This window comes from Schistosoma haematobium, chromosome 5 (assembly GCF_000699445.3).
Source record: "Schistosoma haematobium chromosome 5, whole genome shotgun sequence".
NCBI lineage: Eukaryota > Metazoa > Platyhelminthes > Trematoda > Strigeidida > Schistosomatidae > Schistosoma > Schistosoma haematobium.
Window position 1 is genome coordinate 1,844,694 of NC_067200.1, and position 24,741 is coordinate 1,869,434.

General features: G+C 37.5%; 1 protein-coding gene across 1 annotated transcript in view; it reads right to left on the reverse strand.

Annotated features, from left to right (window-relative positions):
* Positions 1–10,207: 10,207 nt before the first annotated feature.
* Positions 10,208–24,741, reverse strand: part of CNOT1_1 (CCR4-NOT transcription complex subunit 1) — a 34,747-nt gene continuing 20,213 nt past the window's right edge. Inside the window, exons 15-25 of the mRNA XM_051208347.1 lie at positions 23,823–24,532; positions 23,327–23,677; positions 22,080–22,424; positions 21,732–21,962; positions 19,936–20,055; positions 18,893–19,474; positions 18,300–18,677; positions 16,654–17,424; positions 15,758–16,532; positions 13,336–13,603; positions 10,208–11,896 (exon numbers count right to left, since the gene is read on the reverse strand). Coding sequence (XP_051064658.1) covers positions 11,749–11,896; positions 13,336–13,603; positions 15,758–16,532; positions 16,654–17,424; positions 18,300–18,677; positions 18,893–19,474; positions 19,936–20,055; positions 21,732–21,962; positions 22,080–22,424; positions 23,327–23,677; positions 23,823–24,532 — 4,679 coding nt within the window. The 3' untranslated portion in view covers positions 10,208–11,748. The remainder of the gene's footprint in view (positions 11,897–13,335; positions 13,604–15,757; positions 16,533–16,653; positions 17,425–18,299; positions 18,678–18,892; positions 19,475–19,935; positions 20,056–21,731; positions 21,963–22,079; positions 22,425–23,326; positions 23,678–23,822; positions 24,533–24,741) is intronic.

A 24,741-nucleotide genomic window follows, 5' to 3' on the forward strand; every position in this document is an offset into this window, starting at 1 on the left:
AAACACATATATATAGTTGTTATTGATTAACTTTGTCATTCCAATTCTTTCCTATCAACAGTTCATTTTATGCACCAATTGAAGGTAGACCACCATGGAAAACCTGGAAACATTGGATGGTTACTTCATTCTAGTATGGGACTCCTCAGCGGTGCGCATCCACAACCCTACTGCGGGACTCGAACCCAGGACCTATCGGTCACGTGCGCGAACGCTTAACCTCTAGACCACTGAATCGGTCTAACTTCAACTAATCCACGAAATTTAGCCACCATCTACTATCTCACAACAAACTCGGTTGAACTCCAGTTGAAGGAGTCCCATACTAGGACGAAACGGACATCTATTACTTCCAGGTTTTCCGTAGTGGTCTAGCTTTAATTGATTCATGATCTCACATATTTAGTTGTAAACAGCTGATAAAAAATCATGAAATATAATGAATTCATATTTCCTGAATTGTCACCATAGTAGTTAGGAGAAGAAGAAGAAGAAGAAGAAGAAGAAGAAGAAGAAGAGGAAGAAGAAGAAGAAGAGGAGGAGGAAGAGGAAGAAGAAGAAGAAGAAGAGAAAAAATTTAGTTTAAATTACCATATTGAAATAATAATAATCATCATTGATCTAATGTATGATTACAATAGTTCAATTCTAATCTTCTTTATAAACTTAAATCGTTTACAAGTGTACAATAATTATAGATTAGTACAAAGGTGTAAACTGATTTTAATCATGAACTGGAAATTAAATGAAATACTATTGTAAATTATATTCATAACCTGTATTGTCAACAAGCAGTAATGTAGAGTAATGTCTAAACCTGTAAGACCGTGATTGAGAATCCAGAAATACTGAACGTCCGTTTTGTTCTAGTATAAGATTCCTCAGAAATGCCCATCAACAACCTCACATGTGAATGCTTGAACTCTAAATCACTGAACTACCATTTATCAGTGTGAATTTTTAACTTCAACTAATTCATGATTTTGTACAACTGTTTATCGATTGCCTAAAGTGAATATTTATCTTACTCTCGACACAGATTGAACATCATTGGTCACGACTTATAACTAGAACTCCAGGAGTTACATCTTGAAGATAGTTACTAGTTAGTATATAATGATTTTCAATTTGAGATTGTGCAAATGTTTGAAGTTCATTGAAATAATGAACTGACAAATGATAGACCCTGATCATGGATGCACAATGATAAGGAGTCTCATACCAGGATAAGATGATCATCTAGTGTTTCCAGATTATCAATCGTGATCTAACATTGATCAATTCATGATTTCATCAAAATGTTAGATTAACTGAAATGATTTCTGTAATAACCATAAATGAATAAATGCAATGTGAATAATCAGGAAGTTAAACATGAGTACGCCCCCCCCCAAATGCCCTGGTACGGCCGAGAGTGGGGAAAGTCAACACTCGCTCTCGAAATGCTCTCACATGGTCACTTGCATTCAGCCACTTCCAGGGAAATCCTACTCATTTCCTTCTCATGGCGGGGGCGTTGCTTGTGAAATTGATAGGACGAACCAGGTTGGTGGACATGGAGGTTCCACCTAGGGGAGTTATTTATTTATTTAAACACATAAATATTGGTACAAGAGAGCGCCAATATATATGCGCCACACAAAACAATGAGAATTCGAAGAGAAAGAAAAAAAAGGTAAGAAGCGTGAAAAAAATAGAGAACAATAACGAAGAGGTTGGTATAAGGTAGATTAGTAATAATAATAGTAATAACGAGGGAACGGAAAGGTACATTCAGAAGAAATCTTTCAGTTAAGGAAGACACAACCACTTTTTATGAAGAAAGTAAAAGAACATTACAGCAGGATCGCCACTGGCTTCTATTCTGAGCCATATCTGATAACGTCTCTAGCCACTGTGTAGCACCATCTCTCGGACCCCAACCAGGGAGTCGTGAAGGACCGACACAAGCCAGTCCTTTGCAACTTTCTTTCATACCACGACACCATGTCATACACTGACCACCTCTCCGCTTCTTCCAACCAGTCCCAGAGTCGGCAAATAATGCACGACGTGGAATTCTCTGGGACAACATTCGTAGAACATGTCCAAGCCACTGAAGTCGATGTTTCAAGATGGTGAAACCAATTAGATTATTGTCTCTGCGCCCAAACACACGATGCCGAACCTCTGCATAGCTGACATGGTGTTGCCACTGAATGTCAGCAATCCATCGGAGACAGCGATGATCGAACACAGAGAGTCGTCTAACGTCCTCAACTCGGAGAGACCAGGTTTCACAAGCATAGAGCAAAACTGCTCTCACCGACGCGTTGTAGATCCGACCTTTTACAGCCAGACTAACATCACGAAGGCGCCAAAGGTGGCCCAGATTGGCATAAGCCGCTCTGGCTTTCACTATTCGTGCATTGATCTCATCACTCATACCCCCACCAGCACTTATGCAGCTACCCAGATACACGAACATCTCGACTACTTCTATCTGCTCACCGTCCAGGGTGAGTACAGGATTAGAATCCTGCCAGTCTTGTAGAAGTACTTTGCACTTGGAAGGTGCAAAGCACATACCATACCTACGGACATTGATTGTCAACTGATTAAGTGCGGATTGCATGGCTTGGGTATTATCGCACAGTAAGACAATATCATCCGCATACTCAAGGTCGAGAAGTCTTTCTCCAGGCAACATATCCACACCACCATTACTTACATTCATCAGAGCTGTTTCCAGAATGTCATCGATGGCAAAGTTGAAGAGGAATGGTGAGATTGGGAAACCCTGTCTAACCCCACTGCTCGAATGGAACAATGGAGAGAGGTGGTTGTATGCCCTCACTCTGCCTGAGGTGTTTGTATATAGGGCTTTTAGGATGTTAATAAACTTCTCAGGCACACCCATCTTCAACTGACAATCCTAGAGAACAGCAATATCCAACGGATCGAAGGCAGTGCTGATGTCAAGAAACACTACGATTGTTGGCCTTTGAAAAGTATGGCGGTGTTCTAACATTTGGCGGAGGGTAAAGATATGATCAATAAATCCTCGACCAGAACGAAACCCAGCCTGCTCCTCGCGAGTTAATCTTTCTCGGGTTTTGAACAACCTACGAAGTATGACGAAAGCCAATAGCTTGGACGCAATCGGAAGTAGACTTATCCCCCGATAGTTGTTACAGGAACGAAGTGAACCCTTTTTAAAGATAGGGACAACTATCGACTCATTCCATGACGTTGGTACACTCTCTAGTTCCCAAACCTTTGTAAACAACGTCGTCAATTCCTTAGTCAAAAAGTCACCACCATCTTTAAAAAGAGCCGGAGGTAAGTCATCTGGGCCAGGTGATTTGTAACGCTTCAAGAGTTGGAGTTCCTTGCGGACTTCCTCCTCATTTGGTGGATCAGTCGTCACCGGCCATGGAGGGCAGGACAGTCTGACCGATGTTGCCGGAGCAGCAGGCCAGTTGAACTGCCCTTCGAAAAATTCTGCCCATCGTCCAAGACGTCGATGGATGTTAGTGATTGGCATCCCATCATCCTCGCAGATTGTTTCACTCACACCAGACTTCTTGCTGCCAGTGGCTCGGATGAGTTGGAAGAGCTTCCGGTAGTTACCAGATGCAGCTGCTGCTTCCAGCTCATTAGCACGCTTCGACCACCAGGCTTCTCGGTCCTTACGCAAGCTTTGCCCTATTTCCTTACGTAACATCCTTCGTTTGTGGTCGAACTCACGGTCACACGGAGTAGACCGACAGGCTTCAATGAGTTGTAAGGAGCCTGAAGAAACCCAGTGCTTATAAGCGGGACTTTTCGCGAACCCACAACTGACTGTACCCGTCATTTTCATGGCGTCATGCAACTGCAACCAATGATCATCTATACTTTTCGGTGGAATGGTAGCTAGCCTAGAAACTAGCTCGGTTCAATACTTACTAGCAACAGAAGTTGCAACCAGCTTGCTAATATCAATCCGTTGATGGCGGTCACTTCGTTGCCCACTGAAAAGTAAGGTAAGATTGGCGCAGACCAAGGCATGGTCAGAGTCCAGATAGATACTCCAAAAGGAGCGGCAGTCTTGTACACAACCACGCCAGCGGTAGTTGATCGCGATGTGATCAATCTGAGTCCAGGCTTGAGATGCAGAGGGAGGACGCCAGGTGGCACATCGGCGATGACTGTGCCGAAAGTTAGTGCTAGCCAGAAACAGGTTGTGGTCTGTGCAAAGTTGCAGTAGACGGTCCCCGTTATCTGACCTGCGACCAACGAGTCCCCATCGGCCACCTAAACGACTCTCTTCTGTGCCTAGATGTCCGACCTGAACATTCAAGTCTCCGGCTAGTACTACAATATCTGTCGAACGCACTTTCTGGAGAAGAACTGATAACTGGTGGTAAAACTCATCCTTGATTGCATCCGGGCTGCAATCTGTCGGGGCATAGGCGGAGATGACGAAATGACATCGTTTCTCACGCCGATTTCTTCTCACTTTGATGGAACTTTCTAATCTAACAGCACATAACTGACTGTTAATGGGGATCCAATCGACTAGTGCTGCCTCAGCTCTAGCGACGAAGATGCCACAGGGTCCCCGGATAAGCGCACGTAAAACAAGCTTTTCGAAGCGACAGATGAAGAGCGAATTTGTAGTACTTCACCAGAGTCTTGAATACGGGTCTCGGATAGACAGCAGACATCGATATTAAGACTTCCCAAAGACATAGCCAGCCCTATCTGTTGTCCAACCTGCATAAGTGTGCGAACGTTGAAGGCAGCCAGTTTGAATGGTGCACGTGGCTTCAGAAAAACTGCTTCAGTTTTATATTCGATGGTAAAATACAATTTTCAACCGGACAGTGACTCGAGAACGTTTAGATACAGTCGAATTTCCACCAAAGACGAGCCGCAGTATAAGTATAAAAGAGGGTGAATAATGTGGTAAATAATAATAATAATAATCACTTGATTGTTATTCGAAGCGAGAAAAGTAGTTTCCATAGATATAGAGAGTTCATCATTTGAGTGTGGGCTGCGATACTGCCCGGGTGCCCAGACCAAAGCAGGTGGTTATCTTAGGGGGCCACTCCCCGAGCCTTTGACCTAAAGGTCTAACCCACAAGGCAGTGGAGTATCGTAAGGAGATGCAGTCCCATGGTAGCCGGTGACCAACGAGTGGTTCATACGCCATTTGTTCCCGCAGGATACTGATGCCCATGTGCACCATTGGTTTGGGATCCGGTTAAAGCGCCGGACATTCGCTTTTCGTCCTCTCATTTTCGTAAACAACACCCCCGCCACGAGAAGGCAGTGAGTAGGACTTCCCTGGCAGAGGCTGTATACGCGTGGTCGTGTGAGAGCATTTTGAGAGGGAGAGCTGACTCTCCCCACTCTCGGCCGTACCAGGGCATTTGGGGAGTTGCGAAACCTTGATTACAAACCAATGATGCACATATGCTCCAGTATCCTGAATGAAACAAATGGCGTACGAACTAAGTGTTGGTCACCGGTAACCATGGGACTGCATCTCTTGATGTTGCTCCATTGCCTTGTGGATTAGACTTTTAGGTCAAATTATCCGAGTGTGGCTCCCTGATAAAACCACCTGTTTCGATCTGGGCATTTGGGCAGTATTCTATCCCTCATGCAAATCAAGTGAGATTTGTGTGGCACACATCTATTTAGTGCCTCCTTGTACCAAGGTTCATGTGTTTAAATAGATACATCAGTACAAATATGATTTGGAAAGTTTACAACTTGGAATCGGTATACATAAATACGTTAAGTCTCATATTGACATGATCAAATAATTCTAGTGGTTTGATGTTCATTCGTTTATTCTATTTTGTATGATAAACATTTCCAATCACATTCAATTATGACGTTAACAATCAATTGTATTTCATTATATTTCGCGTCATTATATGATTACTCAATTGTGAAATTGGTTTTTCATTCTGATCTATTATTTAATTATGATAACATGAATTACTTCATTATATGGTCTCATTTGATAACATGAATGTGAACTACAATATCAACTAGTTTATCTCTTCTTCCTTACTTCCGCCTGTCACTCCCAATGGAGCATAGGCCGCTGACCAGCATTCTCCAATCCAATCTTCTTCCTACTGACCTCTATTTCGTTTCCAAATAGATTTTTCCTTGACTAATATACGTAGATCTTTATAAAACTACATATAACATGATTATTAAATGGTTTCATGCTAATGAAATATCACGAACAATAAAATGAATCAGTCAGTCAGTAACAACGTAGAACTTTGTACGTACGTACATCAGTTCGAGTTGCCACACCACATTAGCATAGAGATACAGTGGTCGATTCAAATCCCGTAGTAGTAGAGGTAATAAGAGTATAAACAGTAATCGGGAAGATTAGTGTTTGGAGATGTTATTTAAAGAGTATAATGCTGTGAAATAAATTTGAGAGGAGAAAAAAAAGGGACAAGGAGGAATAAGGAGATCAAAATATGGGAGAACACAAAGAGTAGATGCACCTGCGCCATTGCAAACGATTTTGAGCCATGTCATTCAAGGTCTCTAACCATCGGTTGCTATCATCTCGCCGATCCCAACCAGGTAGTCTACACCTACTGACATGAAATAAAATGAGTCCATTGTGTTGTAACGGATTGATCTCAATTCTGATCATTCTGAATTGTTATTAATTTGTATTCAACTATTTTATTACATAATCAATTGATTATTTTAGCTTAATGATTTGATGATCCAGTATCTACTTTCATATATTGTATTAATTTACAACATCCTTCAATATCATTACTCCACTATGATAATACATATTGTTTTCATCAGACAGGGATTTTTGTGAACATTATGTTATAATAGACCACCACGGAAAGCCTAGAAGCTGTTTCGTCCTAGTATAAGACCCCTCAACAATGCGCATCCACGGTCCTGCTCCCTTTGAGATTCAAACTCAGGACCTATCAATCTCACGCGTGAACGCTTAACATCTAAACCACTGAGCTGGCCGGCATCCAATGGTGTTAATGTCTAACTTCAACTAATCCATGAGATTGAGCCACCATCCACGATTGTCATCAGTGAGTTACTATCTCACAACAGATTCGATCTCACAACTCCACTGGTCACTGTTTCTCACTAGAACTCTAGAAAACACCTCTTGAAGTCCCATACTAGAAATAAACGGCCGTCCAGTTGTTCCAGATAATCCATAGTGATCTAGTTTCAGTCGACTAATAAATTCAACAAATTTTGCTTAATGATAATTTCACTTTAAAATTCTTATAGGATGTTAGCAACTAATAAGAACTTAATAAAACTGAAATGACTTTGTTCTGTTCCATTCTTTGTTCGAGCTCTTCAAAGTTAAGATCTCATATAGATGGAGAAATATATATTGATTGAAAGTATAAAAAGCTAATTAGAATATATGGAGGGGGGGTATGTGAGTTACAACTCCGATCATGTTGAACACTTCAATCTAGATATAATAGAAATAATCAAATATTCTAAGATGAAGTTTAGTTCAGTGAAATAAAATCAAGATTTTTAAGAAAGAATTTTCTTTTTGAAAAGGATGAAATTACTCAGTAAAGTTGTAGTATAATCCATAGACAATTATGAATATGTAAACTGGCATAAGATCATGTTGCATTTGTTAAAATGGGGTTAGAAACTAATGTTAAGACTTAAGATTATGTTTTTATCACAGATCAGTCATTCAGTCACAAGATAGAACCTTGTATGCATGTATATCGGTTCAAGTTGCCATACCTTATGAGTAGATTAGTACAACTAGCAAAAGCATCAGTGATAATAAGAAAGAGTAGGTATCGAATATACGACTCGAGAACAAAACATAAGTTAGTGAATCAAATTATGGGGAATGTAAAATCTCAGGATTTGGGGGGAAATTAAAGAACAGATGCACCTGTACCATGAAATTCAAAGTCTCTAATCATTGATTAAGATAATCACACAGACTCCAACCAAGTACTCCGCACCTACCTACATGGCTCAGCTTGGAAGTTAGTGTCATCATGGACTTATACCATGTCTTCGTTTGGCCGCCCCTATCTTCCTTTCAACCTACTCCTACACCAAACAATATTAACCGGTGAGGTGAGCGGTGGTTGGACATACATAACATATTATCTCAACCCCCTCAATTGATGAAGATTTATTACCCCATCATTCGATTTGCCATCCTCACCTAGCACCCGTTTCCTAACCTAGGCATTGGTTACTCCGTGGTCCCAAAATACACGAGCAATGCTTCGAAAATCTTTATGATCGAATACTAGTAATCTACGAATTTCCTCTACTCTTAATGGCCATGTCACATATCCATAATGTAGAACGGAGCGAACTTCTACGTTGTAAACTCGTCTTTTAGTTGGAAGACGGTATCTTGCCTACACCACAAGTGACACAAGTAGACAAAAGTCAATCGAGCATTCTGAATCCATGCTGAGATTTTGTCAAACATCAGATCATCAGGGATGATGAGACTCCTAGTATAGATGAAGTAATTGATATATTCATCTACTTCACCCCTTATCATTAATTCATGTATTGATGTCAGCCAATCCTGAAGTAAAATTTTACATTTAGTAATGGAATAAGTTACAAATAATCATAATGAGAGCTGATTACGCAATTAATAAGTTGATAATCAATAAATTCAAGTTGGACAAATTATGCAATCAGGGATGAAGATATTTATTATTATGAGAACAAAGAAAGGTTAATCATTCAATCATATTTATTTGTATAGATAGGTCAACAAGAAAAGGGGGTTAATATGAACAATCTTGAAAACACAAAGCTATTTTCAACTTGTCTGTTTTCCATGTGTACCGACTATTAGATGTGAACAGTTTTCTCATAAGTCTATAACCAACTTGGTGAAGTAATCCCTGTATGAATATGATCACAGTTATATCCCGATAAGAATAATGAATGGTAATCTTTTGGGATCCATTTATGGACCAATACTGTGAGTATATTTTTATCGTATAATTGTTATGTAACTAAACTATGCATATTCATATTGCTCTTATTATAAGCTTTAATTTGACCCATAGACTATTACTATACGATTTACCATTCTTGAGTTATGCTCAGTCTATCAATTACTATCTCCCACATTCACAGCCGCATCTGGCTAATTCTTGTACAAATGTTGTTTCATATTTTATTGGTACGTTGTGGTCTGTCTGGTTAATACATAAACCGAGTGTGTTTGAAATAAATGATTCATATCGCAGAGGCTGAGACTTGCGTTCTGGACTTATATGGCTGGGCTAGGAGGAAGGCAGGGACAATCAGAACTTTAGGCTGCTCGCACGTGTTTACGTGTCTTTGATCCGATTTATAAGTCACTGCTCTAATTGGCGACGGCAATGGGATTCGAACCCACGCAGGGAAACCCCAATGAATTAGCATTAAACGTAACAGGATAATTTTGGGAGTATTTTTCTAAATATCCCAGCACCTCCCTTTTTTTGAAAATCCGGAGCTGATATCCGGATTTTAAATTTTCCGAGTTCATCCTTCCCCACGAAATAATGTTGGGCCCTCATATACCCAAATTATAATTAATTTGACTGTATTTAAAATATATTGAACGGGGAATCCAGTAAAATTGACTAGATAGTGAGGATAAACGCCATTTAATTAGAAAAATATATACAAAAACTTATTGTCGACAAAAATACAAAGATCAGTCAGTCAGTAACAACGTAGAACTTCGTACGTACGTACATCAGTTCGAGTTGCCACACCACATTAGCATAGAGATACAGTGGTCGAGGTAATAAGAGTATAAGCAGTAATCGGGAAGATTAGGGTTTGGAGATGTTATTTAAAGAGTATAATCCAGTGAAATAAATTTGGAAAGAGGAAAAAAGGGACATGAAGAATTCAGAAGATTAGAATTTAGGAGAACACAAAGTGAGAACCTGCACCTGCGCCATTGCAAACGATTTTCAGCCATGTCATTCAAGGTCTCTAACTATCGGTTGCTATCATCTCGCGGTCCCCAACCAGGTAGTCTACACCTACCAACATGACTCAGTCCACTTGTCAGTGACTTCATGGACTTGTGCCATGTTTTGGTTTGGCCGCCCCTAGCTTTCTTCCAACCTACTCCTATACCACTGAACATAGCACGTCGAGGCAGTCGGTCGTTGGGCATACGTAACACGTGTCCCAGCCATCTCAACTGATGAAGTTTCACTACTTCATTAATGGATTTGCCATCCTTATCTAGTACCCATTTCCTAACAACTGTGTTACTTACTCGATGGTCCCAGGATATACGAGCGATGTTTCGAAGACACCTATGATCGAATACTAGTAACCTACGGATATCCTCTACTCTTACCGGCCATGTTTCACTGCCATAAAGTAGGACGGAACGAACTGCTGCGCAGTAAACACGTCCTGTGGTTGATAGACGGATATCTCGCCTACGCCATAAATGACACAAGTTGCCAAAGGTAGTCAAGCCTTCTGTATCCGTGCTGAGATTTCGTCACACACTAAACCACAAGGGCTGATGAGACTTCCAAGATAAGTGAAGCGGTCGACACACTGCATCTGCATATTGTAAGTCAACAAGTGAACCTCCTGGTAGAAGTTCAACCCCTGTAAATTTAGATGAGGAGAGTGTTATCTCTAAAAGTACGTCAATGACAAAGTTGAACAAGAATGGGGAGAGTGAACAGCCCTGACGAACACCACTTGAGGTGATCAATTCTGATGACAAAGATGAAGAAAAAGATATGATAAAGGGGGGGAGTAGTGAATGAGTCGTTACAAAACAGTCCACTTTACACAATTACTCACTTTATCGATTTCAGTTCATGTGTTATCGCTAGCACCCAACTCTTTCTCTAACAAACGGTAAATCTCAAAATCACATACTTGATAGAGAAGCTTAACTATAATAATATGAATAAAGCATCCGATTGCATCACTTGGAATCTTCAAGCTCAAGAGAGAAGAGGAAGACCAAAGAACATATTACAGTAAGAAATAGACACAGATATGAGAAGAATGAACAATAATTAGACAAACCTAGAAAAGAAGGCTCATGACAGAGTGGGATTGGAGAATGCTGATCGGTGATCTATGCTCCACTGGGAGTAACAAGCGTAAATAAGTTTCTAAAAAGACAATATCGCTGGTCTTACAGATATAAAACACAACAAGACCCCATCCAATTGTTTGTTGTAAACCAAATAACAACTGTCACTTTTTCTAGAAAAAAAAAGATTATATATATTTATGTATATGAGGTCAATAATGAAATTTTACAAAGAGGATAAAGGAACCAAGTAGGTTCATTGTGAGGGTACTTTACTTTAATCCGAAATAGAAAGAAAACAATATAAACACAATGTTATCATCTCTATCACAAACATAAACACACACACACACACGAACCAAAGAAAAAGTACAAAAACAAAAAAAAACAGAAGGCAAACGTTTGTTATAATAGTAATGGAATTCGGTCAATGATATGAATGTGAAATGATAAGATTGAAGAGTAATTTCAACAATGATAATTGACTGATTAGATACACATGTTATTGATTTGAACATACTTTTCTTTTGGACAAACAATTACAATTGTGAATAGAGAATAATAGGATGAGGGGGGGGCAAAGAAAAAGAATACAGATAAGATAATAATTTATTCACACAAATACACATACATAGTGTTGTCATCCTAATTGATTACACTGAACCTTGAGCGGTACCAGACGATAATAAAGCATAACGTAGACTCGATGAAACAACACTAGAAGTTGTACAAGTATCAGAAGAATTTACATTGGGAATTTGAAAATTTGGTATACAACTACGAGCGACAATAGTTACAATTCTGTTCGGAATAGAGAGACAGAGAAAAGAGACAAATGACAGAAAGATATTTCATTGATGAATTGTAATCTCTTAAATTCATATAAATTGATTAAAAACAAGCAGATAGCATTCTCTTAGATGCTACTCAATGAAGATATTTATACTAATGTGTTGCTATAATCACCATTTAAACTTTCATGATACATCATATAAAAATATATTTATCGTGCAATGAGAGAATAACAATGTGAAAGGAAACGATATAGTATAGTATATAGTATAGTATAGTATTAGTATTAGTATAGTATAGTATAGTATTCTTAGCTATGTACATATGTGTATATCAATGAAGTTCAATGCTATAATTTAGATCATGAATCGATCAATGTTAGATCATTATCATTGTGTTAATTATCGAATACACAATATCAACTCTCAAAGTACACCTCTTTATCAGTAGCTTATTGGGTAGTAAAAATAAACAGTGGTTGGTAGCGGCGTACGGATCTATAATACAACGTGATTCTTATATACGAGTCTCCATAGATCATGTTTATCTTATAATTTCATCTTTCTAACTATTAGAAGACTTTCTAAATCAGGACTTTGAAAGGGATTTAAGAAAAACTTTTATTTTTATCAAATTATACATGTTTGATTACTTTCTTCAGTAAATTATTATGAAATACTTGATGGTTGAAACGTTTTTAGGTCTTAGAACTACACCGGATTATAGGACTACTACTACTATTATAGCGAATTCCATCTATATATAATGAGGTAGTTAACGAACCTGTGATAAGAACGTTCCAGAATACAAAACAACAACAACAACAACAAATGAAAATCTACATATTTCCAAGAGATTCAAGTTTCAATTGTTTCATGACCTTATTATACACAAAATGATTCTGCTTAGAGACAGATGCATAATATGAATTTGTCATTAAACTTCATTTTGTTTCTCTTCTGTTTGAATATTTAACTAGAAAGGTTGCATCAGATAGTTGAGAGAAACATTGAAATCATTAAAAGTTGTTAGACGTAATACAAGACGTTTAATAACCGTTTCAATTTCAACGAATGATCATAAATATTCAATTTTCTATTTGTATGGAATCTTATCGAGAATTGTTTATCAGACAGACTATCCTTGGAGCAATCAAATTGACCCCCCCCCCCAGTTATCTTGAGAACTTTCATCAGAATGTCAACTCATCTCTTTTTGAATGACTAAAATATCCAATCTGACTTTATAGACTAGTCTGATCCTTTCATTTACATATTCTTAGCTGGTTTCTAATAACATTTTATGTCAGATAGCAAAAAAAAAAATAATAGTTTCATTTGGTGACTTGACATGGTACGATAGATGACCTAGATATTTTATTCTATTATTTTACCGAACTTTAACAAGAAAAAAAAACACAGAAAATTCCATGACTTTTGAAAACTTACGCTTCAATTTCTGGATTACATCGAGCAAATTCATGTTCCCAAAATCGATATGCTGGGTTACGTAATAGTTCTGCACTAGTCATTAATAAACCCCATGGATGTGGACGATTTACAATTAATCTTTCCATAAGAACACGACTAATTTGCTCTTTAACTTGTTCTTTAGATTGTTCAGAGAATAAATATAATATTGTATAACTGAAATAGTATGTATGCGAATTAGGATAACGTAGTTGATTTGCCATACAGTTAAGCAAAAGATAACGACCTAACAATGAAAGGAAAAGAAGGAAAACCAATTCCATGTAATTTTAGGTATCAAATTAACTTATGATAATATAAATCTAACTTTTTATTTAATACTTAAGTAAAACAGATTTGGAAGAGAATTTGATTGAGTAGAATAATCAATGATAGTCAGTCAGTCAGTCAGTCAGTAACAACGTAGAACTTCGTACGTACGTACGTACGTACATCAGTTCGAGTTGTCATACCACATTAGCATAGAGATCCAGTTGTCGACTCAAATTCCGTAGTAGTAGAGGTAGTAAAAGTACAAGCAGTAATCGGAAACATGTAGTTGAATTCCAAGTCTATCAAGAGTTTTTTTTTCATAATGAAAGAAATGCTCTTTCAAGATGAATGAAATATTCATTTTATATTTCGAACAGTATCAGTGTTTAATTTGATCGACTAGATACTGAAGATAATCAAATCAAACGAGAGAGAGATTATAAAAATGGACTAATTCAAAAACAGACTTCTATTTGATAAGGTTGATGCTCATTGTTGTGTTTAAAGTAAAAAGCAAATAAACAATTTGATATTTAAACCATAAAACTCAGAGAATAGAGCATTTTCATTTAAGAGAGTTCGAAACCAAGTAGTAGTAGTAGTTGTTGTAGTAATGGTTGGGATCATGAGTCAATTGAAGCTAGACCATCATGGAAAACCTCGAAGTACTTGATGACCAACTCGTCCTATTGTAGGACTCCTCAGTAGTGCGCATCCATGATACAGACTCGCGAGATTCGAATCAAGCACCTATCGGTATCGTGTGCGAACACTTAATCTTTAGACCACTGAGCCGGCATCCAGTGGTTTTAATGTCTAATTCAAACTAATCCATGAAATTGAGCGACACATCCACCATTGTCTTCAGTCAGCTACTATGTCATGACAGACCTGATTGAACTCCACTGATCACTGCTTCTCACTTGAACTCCAGGAAATACCTGTTGAAGCCAGTCACTAGTGAGCATATATTGATTAATATCAGATGGATTTTGTGGATAATTGAGATCATGAGTCAATATCCCAATAAGCAGAAAAATTCGATTTTCTATCCTTTTTCATCATAAATGTTATATATTTTCATTCCTGACCCCGCACACACACACACACAACTTTACATACATGTCTCTTATGAATCACCTTGACCGAAATGACATGATATTGATTTGTTCAGACCTGTTTGTTTTTGTTTATTTTATTAATTGATCGCACTTCATATTCTTGCTTTGTTCCTTTGTACTATTTAACATTGGATACATTTTGATTTGGTTATTCATTTATTTTCACAGATTGAAATCATGAGTCAGTTGAAGTTAGACCGCCATTGAAAACCTGGAAGCACTGGACGGCCGTTTCGTCCTAGTATAGGACTCCTTAGCAGTGGTCCAGCTTCAACTGACTCATGATTTCAATCTGTGAAAATAAATTTCTAAAAATCTCCACAAACCCCTTCTGATATTCATTTATTCTCTGAAGAAGTGACTTATACCGAGAGTCACGGAACGTCAGAATATCTCATTTTTCAACTGATTCGGTTATCCACATATTTATTAATTTTTTTTCTTAGAAGAAAAAAATGAAGAGAAAGTATGAAGGAACACTAAAAAATCAAGGAGTGAATGCATCTCTACACTTGTGACCAGTTTTAAGCTATATTACGGAATGTTTCTTCAACGACTGATCGTAGTTAACATGCAGATATCTCGATCAGATAGTCTATACGTATCAATATATCTTAAACTAATAGTTATTAAGTACACGAACCGATGGCATGTTTCTTTTTTGGTTTAGTTTCTTTCGACTTATTCTTACTACAGCTGGCAATGTATATCGACGTAAGTGGTAGTTGGGCATGATATAATACATGTCTCTAAATCATTTCAATCAGTGAAGAACCCATTGATATAGTTCAAATATATATGAGATATTAAGGTTCTGGAAATTCATGATGTGTCTATGACTCAAAAACCAATGAATGGAAAAACAATATAACTTCTATGATTATTCACAACTATAACTAACTTTAAAGTGAATAAACCACTTGAAAACAAACATTCAATAACAATAAAAACAACAGAGATTAATCAAGTAATTAATTATAAACCTCAATACATAATAACCCACATACCTTCATTGTCAAGATTTAAAACTAGACTTTGTATAATATCCATTTGTGGAGTATGAGCAATAGTGCTCATATTCAATGGCATACCTTTTTCGCGTAAATTACGAATAGCAGTAATACAAACGTATAATGTTAAATTTGTCATTAATTCAATATTGTAATGCATACTATCGGCTAGACCAAATGTAGCTAATTGTTGAGTAGCGCGTACACCCCATAATAAAGCAGCCAATGCAGCACCAGAACCGCCACTGACGACAGAGTTGGGTACAGTCAGTGTTGTTCGTGAAGTAGTAGTATTGCTTGCAGACGATGAGGATGTCTCGTTGTTACTATCAGAAACTGCTGCCGAGGACGACGATATGATGCCACTACTCTCCCAAGATTCTGTTGTCCCAGTTTTCCCAGATATTTTGTTTACAGCCTGTGTGGAAGTGGAACTAGGTGTAAAATGATCGTCAGTAGGCTTGTCTTCATTCTTTACTGAAGAACCTGGACCAACATCATTAGCAGCTAAAGCAACTGCGTATGCTGCCAGGGCTTGTTGATGTCTAGCCTGTTGTTGAGGATGATAGGCAAACTGAAGTGGTGGTATAGGCGGGATGATATCATCAGCACGTCTTAACATTGTAACTAATTCACTGAGTAGTTTAACAGGTGCTCGAGTGGTTAGATATGCATCGAGCTCACATCTCATCGGCTCTGGGAGTCGTGAACCAGCTTCCATACAATAACCAGTAGGATCTTCAAGAGAAGCTAATTGGTCAACTGGAGGAGCCTATTAAACATGAAATAACGGACAGAAAATTACACATGGTATATACATGGAGATTGAATTACCAAAACACTAAAACCAGAAAAAGAATTATACAGGTTTGTATAACTGAATTTTTTCTTACTTGTAATGGGTCCGCCGAAGGTATGCCTCGTTTGGGTAGTGCAGATAGAATTATGTTACGCATTTGAATAGAATTAGATGGGACAACATCACAAAACAATGCATAGTAATCAGAAACAAATTCAGGGAAATCATGAATTAACACCAACAACAGCCGTAATGTAGCTTTGTATAAACACTGGATTGGTTTTGGCATAAGAGCATTTTGAAGGAAATAGCCTAGAAATTTCAATAAATCTGCCAACAATTGTGCATACATTGCTTGATATGCCGCTCGAAGTTTTGGAGGACCAGGAGCTGATAGGATGCATCCAACAAACCAACGATGAGTTAACATTTCCAGCCAAGAAAATACAAATGCAGTAGCTTTTTCCGGTCTTAAACAATGTAATAGATGACAAAAGATAAGAGGAAGTTGTTGTTGAAAAGTCAGTGGACCCAATGATTTTATTGATGCGATGGGTATTCGAGGCTCACCACCACCAACACTGTCGGCATGTTTACCTGCACAAGCTTTATCCGTGTCAGTATTCTGATGAACATCTGAATTCACATTCTCAACACATCCTTCATCCACATTGCCATCTGATCTTGGAGATGCACCTACAGTAAACTGTGTTGCTGAAGGTAGTGATAATGAAGATTGCAATTCGACAAATAGGATAACTAGGAGACGTTCAAAAGGCATAGGATGGAATAAATCACGTCGTACTTCATGCTCTTGAAGTAGTGTACCAGCGATAAGTCCGAGGACCTTGTTTAATAATGCGACCTGCACCAACAAAATGGACAAAAACTCTTTAGTGATAAAAATACAGAAAGCTAACAGTTAAGATAGTAATTATAGTAATATTAACGTTTCTGATAGACGGATAGATGAACATTATGGTACTACATGGGATGGAAAACCTACTTCTTCTGGACTAGTGATCTTTCTTTTTACGAGCTAATTCTTTCTTCCTGTAATATATCCTTATACACAATCTTTCATTTTTATAGTACTACCATTGAAGTAATTACTTCTATGAATTTGGTGTTCATCTTGATGTGCTAGCTAATGAGGTATGGCAACTTGGACTTATGCATATATATGTGCCTGATCCTACGTTGTAGCTGACTGAATGATCTTGTCTCTTTTGCACATTCAAAAGCAAAAGTCAATAATTCGATCTTGTGAGCAGGTACCATTATTCAATCACGATTAGTATCATTGTATATCGCATCAATCAGTATTCTTTCCGTTTTATCAACCTAAAATTCATTCATCATATCACTAAACTCCTACTTCATATACATAAATAATACTATACTTTCTTCGAATGTACAAAGAATTATGCACAGCTTTTCTCACTCCCTCTCTCTCTCTCTTCATGTGCGTGTGTGTTGGGATACAATTGAAAAGTATTATTTACTAATGATGAAACCGTAATACTACTGACACTACTTTTGAATTAAGTCCAACATCTTCAATAAGTATTGCCTTAATCTAACAGACATATTAGCGTTAGATCAACAGGATGACTTGTCCAATGCACGAAAAATATTGTTGACTTGATTGTGGTTACTACAGATATAACGTAAACTAGCTAGTTTGACAGGAAGAATTACTAGCATAAAATATGGATAACTGAAGTTATGAGAGCTTACCTTAGCATTAGGGTATTCACTTTGAGGTGTTTCACCTAATTGATTAATTAATATACTAACTAGACGAGCATAAGCATCTAGTTCAACGTAAGCTGCAACACGATTAATCGCCGGATTCGAACTAAAATTTGATCCCCCTCCTCCTCCATTAGGAACTTGAGGTTGTTGTTGTTGTTGTTCTTCCAACTTCAATTGTTTCAAAGCTCGTTCAATCACGAAAATTGTGGCTAAGCGTAAGAAACGAGTTGAATTATTAATATTTGGCAAGACACCGATTTGTGTCAGTTGACTAAGAAGTGCATCTATTGTAGCAGGATCACGTTGTTTAGGACTTTGATAGATTTCAACCCAATTACGCATAATCAATTCAACTTTTTCCTGCAAAGATCATAGAAATAAATAATTTATTCGTTAAAATTACAACAAAGATTAGGATTGGCGATTTCTCACTTCCAAGATTAGGAGAAGTATACCACAAAGATATAGATAGAACTCATCCTACGTCACATTCATTAAAGGTAAAAATGAAACCACAAGTTACATTATTTTATCATATGAAAAAAATAGAATCTCATTTCTACACAAATACTCACCTGTAGATTAGGCGGATCGTCAAATTCATGAGCTTGACTACATCCAGCATACAATGCTCCAATAGTACAAGATGGATTGTTGAACAATGGGGATTGTTCCATAAGTCCCAAATCCAATAAACCTCGGACACGTGCACAAGCCAAACGTAACCGTAAACCCAATGGATCGGTTAATGATGATGTTGATAGGTTAGTGTTATTAAGAAACGTTACACGATTTCTTAAAGCTTCTAAAGTAGACCATAAATCATATTCATTCAATACAGTAAATTCGCGTTTTGTTGAAAATGATACTGAAGTAGGACCGCCAACACCACCAATTGGATAGTTTGCATTAACTCCAGAAACACTAACATTGACAGATGCGGAGCCAGAATTAGCACCACTAACACTCGAACCCACGGCAGTGCAAGGAATAGTCGATGATGAATTGGCACGAGCATAACTAGCAGCAGCAGCTGCTGCTGCTCCTAATGACGTGCCATTAGGGCAAGGTAGTACAAAATGATCTAATAAATCAATGACAAAAGTAATTGCGCCTGGATGACCTTTGGCAACTTCTTGAGCTAAATATGTATCGATCTTTCAGAAAAGAAAAAAAAAACAAGAAAAATGGAGATTTAAAAAAAACACAATAGTGACTGCTTTATTAATACAGTCAACAAGATCATTGAAAAACCGAAATCATTGGGGGGTCGTTCCGCCCTAGTATGGGACTCTCAAAAATGGACATCCATGATCCCGAAGTCAAAACATTTAGTCTCGCGCGCGAACGCTTAACTTTTAAAACAACGAGCCAATAAAGTTAATGTTTAATTTCATTCAATCCACGATATTGTGCAATCATCCTTCATACCTGACACAGATTAGCTCTGTTGGTCACAATCTATCATTAAAACTCCAGGAATCTCTTCTTGAAACTAGTTACTAGTGAGTATACGATACATGTAAGTATAGGGGTCTCAACAAACAATACGTGAAACAATCAATTAATAACAAATAAATAAATCAAAATTAAACGAACAAAAGAGAAAAAAAATTACTTGGGAGAAATAAATAACATGAACTCGTAGAAATTCAGCGAATGCTTCCCAATTCCATTTGACTGAAACAAGACGATTATCATGAGCAGCAGCGATTTGACTGTTATTATTTTCAGTAAGCTAGAAAATTTAAAAAAAAGAGATTATACTAAAAGTAACGACAGTACATAAACTAATATCATAGAATTCTTTTTTAATTTGATAAGAAATCGACTCACATGGTTGAAGTATAGAAATTTAATAAGCTAAAGTCTGTAGGGATGAATAATGGGTATGATTGCATTGCTATTTCAGTTATTATTGGTCGGCTTATAGTTTATGACAAACTGCCATTAGAATTGTTAACATCAACCGGTAATCGTCAGGGTTCCCCACTATCCCTCTTTCGTTAGTTCCGTTATAAATGTCCTGCGCGAAATATTAACTTCACTTAATTTTTCGAAGGTTGATCTCCTACCAGGAAGTATCCTTACCGACTAACAATAAACAGAAGATATAGTTCTGTTTGGTGTAGTAACTGACATGCAGTCTTTTGATCTAGTTGAGCAATAATGCTAAGATATTTGTAATGCATTTCTCTGCTCTACGTCAACTTCTAAATTAATGTTAGGTAATGAAGAAATTGATTGAGGTGATAATTTTTCACATGTCGTGGAAGTCCCATTAACTCTGATGGGTCAATTTACGAAGAAATCTCGTATGACGTTGTCAATTTGCGTCATCCACAGCGTAGAAGAGATGTCAATCTGTAAATTAAAGGTGTGTACACTGTACACCAACACTGCATTACTCCGTTTTGGGTGTCTCTGAAACATTGCTTGTATTCTGAGAAACGACCGCCTGAAGAATGTTGAAGGGTTAGGCAAAGGGTATTAGGTATAGGTAGCAAATAGGTTTATAAGGTTGTGAATCTTCACTGATCGATGGGGTTGGGACGACTGTTACGCATGCCTAACAACTGCAAACCTTGACAGACGATGTTTACTGATATAGGAGTAGGTTGTAAGGTTACAAATGGTAAGACTAAGACATGGCGTCAGTCTATGAAGCTATTGAGTATTGGTGCGAGGTATGTTATTAGATGAGAACTACCGGAGGCTGAGGTCAGCAGGATAGACGCGATCAGTGGTTGGAGATTTTGGGCGACATGATTCAGAATCGCACAAAACGGTGTGGATGGATGCATTTCTCAACTCTCTGCAGACCTTCAATTCCAGCATTCCGTCAAACATGCTATTCCATTATGTTCAAGCCACATTCCCAATGTTTAGTCATATTATTATTATTGCTACTGCATTATTCCGAACTCTTTTTCTATACATACTGTTAATTTCATTTCGTCGTGCTAATGCGGTATAAAACTTTGGACTGATCCACATCTGTGTCAAGTCCTCAGTTGATTATGACTGTCTATTTCAATAATGTCTGGAATATTAAAAATTGTTCTACCATGTTAGTACTCATTAGCCGAGTTTACATATATACCAGGTTCTACATTGTATTTGGCAGACTGACTGTGAAGAGATAACTCTTATAAAGTTTATCAAAGATCTGATTGTAGGTTGTTCAGAAGCATTCATTGACAAGATTTAACCTGTGAGCACGTGTTTGAGAGTTCGGACATTTCGGAACGATACATTAATTGACACTTAATCAGTTGAATATTTATTTTTAATAGATTTTTTTTAACTGTGAAGGGAATAGAATTATATATTAGTCTGAGAATAATTTACAGCCAGAAGTATTGTGTGAATATGCTCTCGAACTCGAAATTTGAATAAAAAAATTTAACATACTTGTTTCCAACTACCTCCCCCCACTGTCCAATTATTAGTGGCACTGGTGTCCACCATGTCATCCAGTGATGAAGTCTTATTTTCAGTAGGAGCGATATTCAAGTCTAATTCTTGATTTTGCAAATCATCAGCTGTATTCCCGCTAGTGTTTGATAATGACGTGACACCTTGGTTGACACCACCAGAACCGGAGACATTTCCTCCGTCTAAATGAATCCATGTGTGTGTGACCTGTGAGAGAACCACATACATAAAAGTGATAAAGATTGATGAAATAAAGATGAAAGTAAGGACTAATATAACATAAAACAATTCGATCACAGAGTAGTTAGTTTGTTGAAGACATACCTGTCGAGTAACCCATGCATATCCAAACGGAGTTTGTTCTAAAGATAGCATATGTCGAAGAGTAAGCATGTGAGCCTCTTTTAAGTGCTCCATTGTTTCTAAACCACGTGGTTGGTCACGCCAAAAACTAGGTCGATAATGCTCCAGGAAACTACGTACCATAATTGCGATAATATTGTTAGCAACATTTGTGTCACGACTTGTTTTAGCTAGGTGAACAGCATCAATTAAACAACGTAAAGATTGGCACATTGGATCATTGGCAGGACGTAATCGACCAGAAATAGCTATTAAATGACGTTCAATCTGTCCACTTATCTTGTCAAACAAACCAGATAGTGGAGCCTTTATAAAATGAAATGACAAATAGCGGAAAATAAATGTAGATAGTAGCAGGATGCACTTTTAAGCATTACAAACATGAAAAGAGAATAATCAATCCTACGATAACTATTGAGATAGATGACTTATTAAGTGTCTGAAAGCAAAACGTATTTATTTTCATTATATAACAAATGTGTACACGGATATAAAGAGGTTCCGCAGGGTTAAGTGGATACACAGTGGTGGAGTCGAAAACTCATTCCCTACTTACTTAATATAGAGCAGTATATTAAGTCTTCTTCGTAAATTTCAGTCAGGATGTAATGAAGTGTATCAATTATCTATACCGAGTTACTGACTGACTGAAATTCAGCAATCATAGTAGATACTAGTAGAGTAATAAAACCGAGAGATGGAAAACATCACGCTAGACTATTACGTAATCGTAAAGATGTGGTTGATGAAGCTGGTGTGGTTTCTGGACATGATCTTTTATAGTAAACGGAGATAATGCGAAAGGATAATGAAGAATAGTTTCACTAACCTCCAACCGATTTTTATCTCCTCATGAATTAATAACAACTTTAGTGGGAACCAACAAATAATCTTCACTCTCAAAGAAGCTCAGTTGTAGTAATTTACTTTGTACTGACTTATGGATGTATAACAGGCTGGTGAAGATAAACTACAGATACACATACGCTGCTAGTATCATTATATTGATCAAGTATAATGAAGCCACCGATTGAGGCGGTTCCTAAAGGCCGAATACGTATAGAAAATAAGAATCAGGTAGATTTATGCCACATTCTACGTTGTTCAAAAACGCTTGAATGATTTCTTATCTTCTCCACATAATACAAAGAGCAAATGATCTCATATTACTCAGATGCGATGAAAAATACATGACATTTCAAACTCACCTGAAAGTTAGTTGATGGTTGACTAGCTGCAGTTGGATAGCCTTGTGGTTTCATAAACGACCCGCTAGCAGTGCATATTGCAGGAGTAGTCTGTCGCTGAATGATACCAGTAGAAGAAAGTTGTTGTTTCTGTGATGCAGATAGTTGAAGATATGCAGCCATTGATGCTGCGGAATTTACAGTAGATGAAGAAATGTTTTGAACTGCAGTTAATGGGTTCAAAGACACAGGAAGTAAAATGGACGATGAAGGCATATTCACCATGGCTCCAGATGAGCTCGGAGCAAAGCCGGGAATAACACGGCCGAATTCTTCATAGACTGACATTTCTGTGGCAGTTGGACCACCAGCCTAGAGAAAAAGTGATTTCAATGTTGTACAATTAGGTTAATGAAAATTTGAAAATATATAGATTAAATTAGTTTGATTGCAAATGAAATAGAATTAGTAAAACTTATGTAATACAAAAGCAGTGATATAATCAACAACAACGTACTGTAAGGCGTAGTGATTCAGGCATATTAGATTGTTGTGATGCTAATTGGTTTACAGCCTGTTCCATGAAACGTATAGGACCAAGTTCAGTACGAAGTTTTATATCCGCCTCTAATTTTTTCTCGACATCTTTCACAGCTTTTTCAGCTACTGACTTTTGCATATACGCTAAACAAACATGCATACTTTTGCCAACAACTAGATAAGCCAATTGTTGTACAGCTTCTTTTTCCTGCCCGGTAGCAGATTGGACTTCAGTAAGAATGATATTTTTTAAACTTGTCACAAGTGACATGCCTAAAGCTTCTCTTGCAGTAATTAATGACATTCCAGCGGCAAGATGTCGAATCATTTGACAAGCTGCATACAACATACGTGAAGGATCTGGATCTAATGCAAAATCTTTGCGGACGATAGCGACAACAGTTGTAACTGTGATACGTGCACAACGTTCGAATACTGGAGTGGTCAATTCATTGATGGCGCGTAGAACAGCAGGTTCAATTAATCCACGTAGTCGAGGATTAGCTTGAAGTAAAGCAAATGCAGCAGTAATTCCATTTGAATTAGTACCACCATTTCGACTATTGATAGCGGCATTTGTTAATAATTCATCAAGATTTAAACAAGCACGAATACTTCGAATGTTCACATCTTCGTAGCGTAGTAAATGTCCAGTGAATAACGTATTACCACCAGTTAAATCTCCATCTACATTCCGTGGAATAAAAAATAACCAAACAATTCAACATTTTCAAAATGATCATAAACACGAAGGTAACAATCTTGCTAGCATTCAACTCATTTACCAGGTACAAATATTCATGAGCTTGGTTTTTGAACAACAACCTCTGTGGGAAGGACTGGTGATACTATCCAGTTGGTTAAACTGAAGTAAATGAGGCTGGGTTCAAACATGT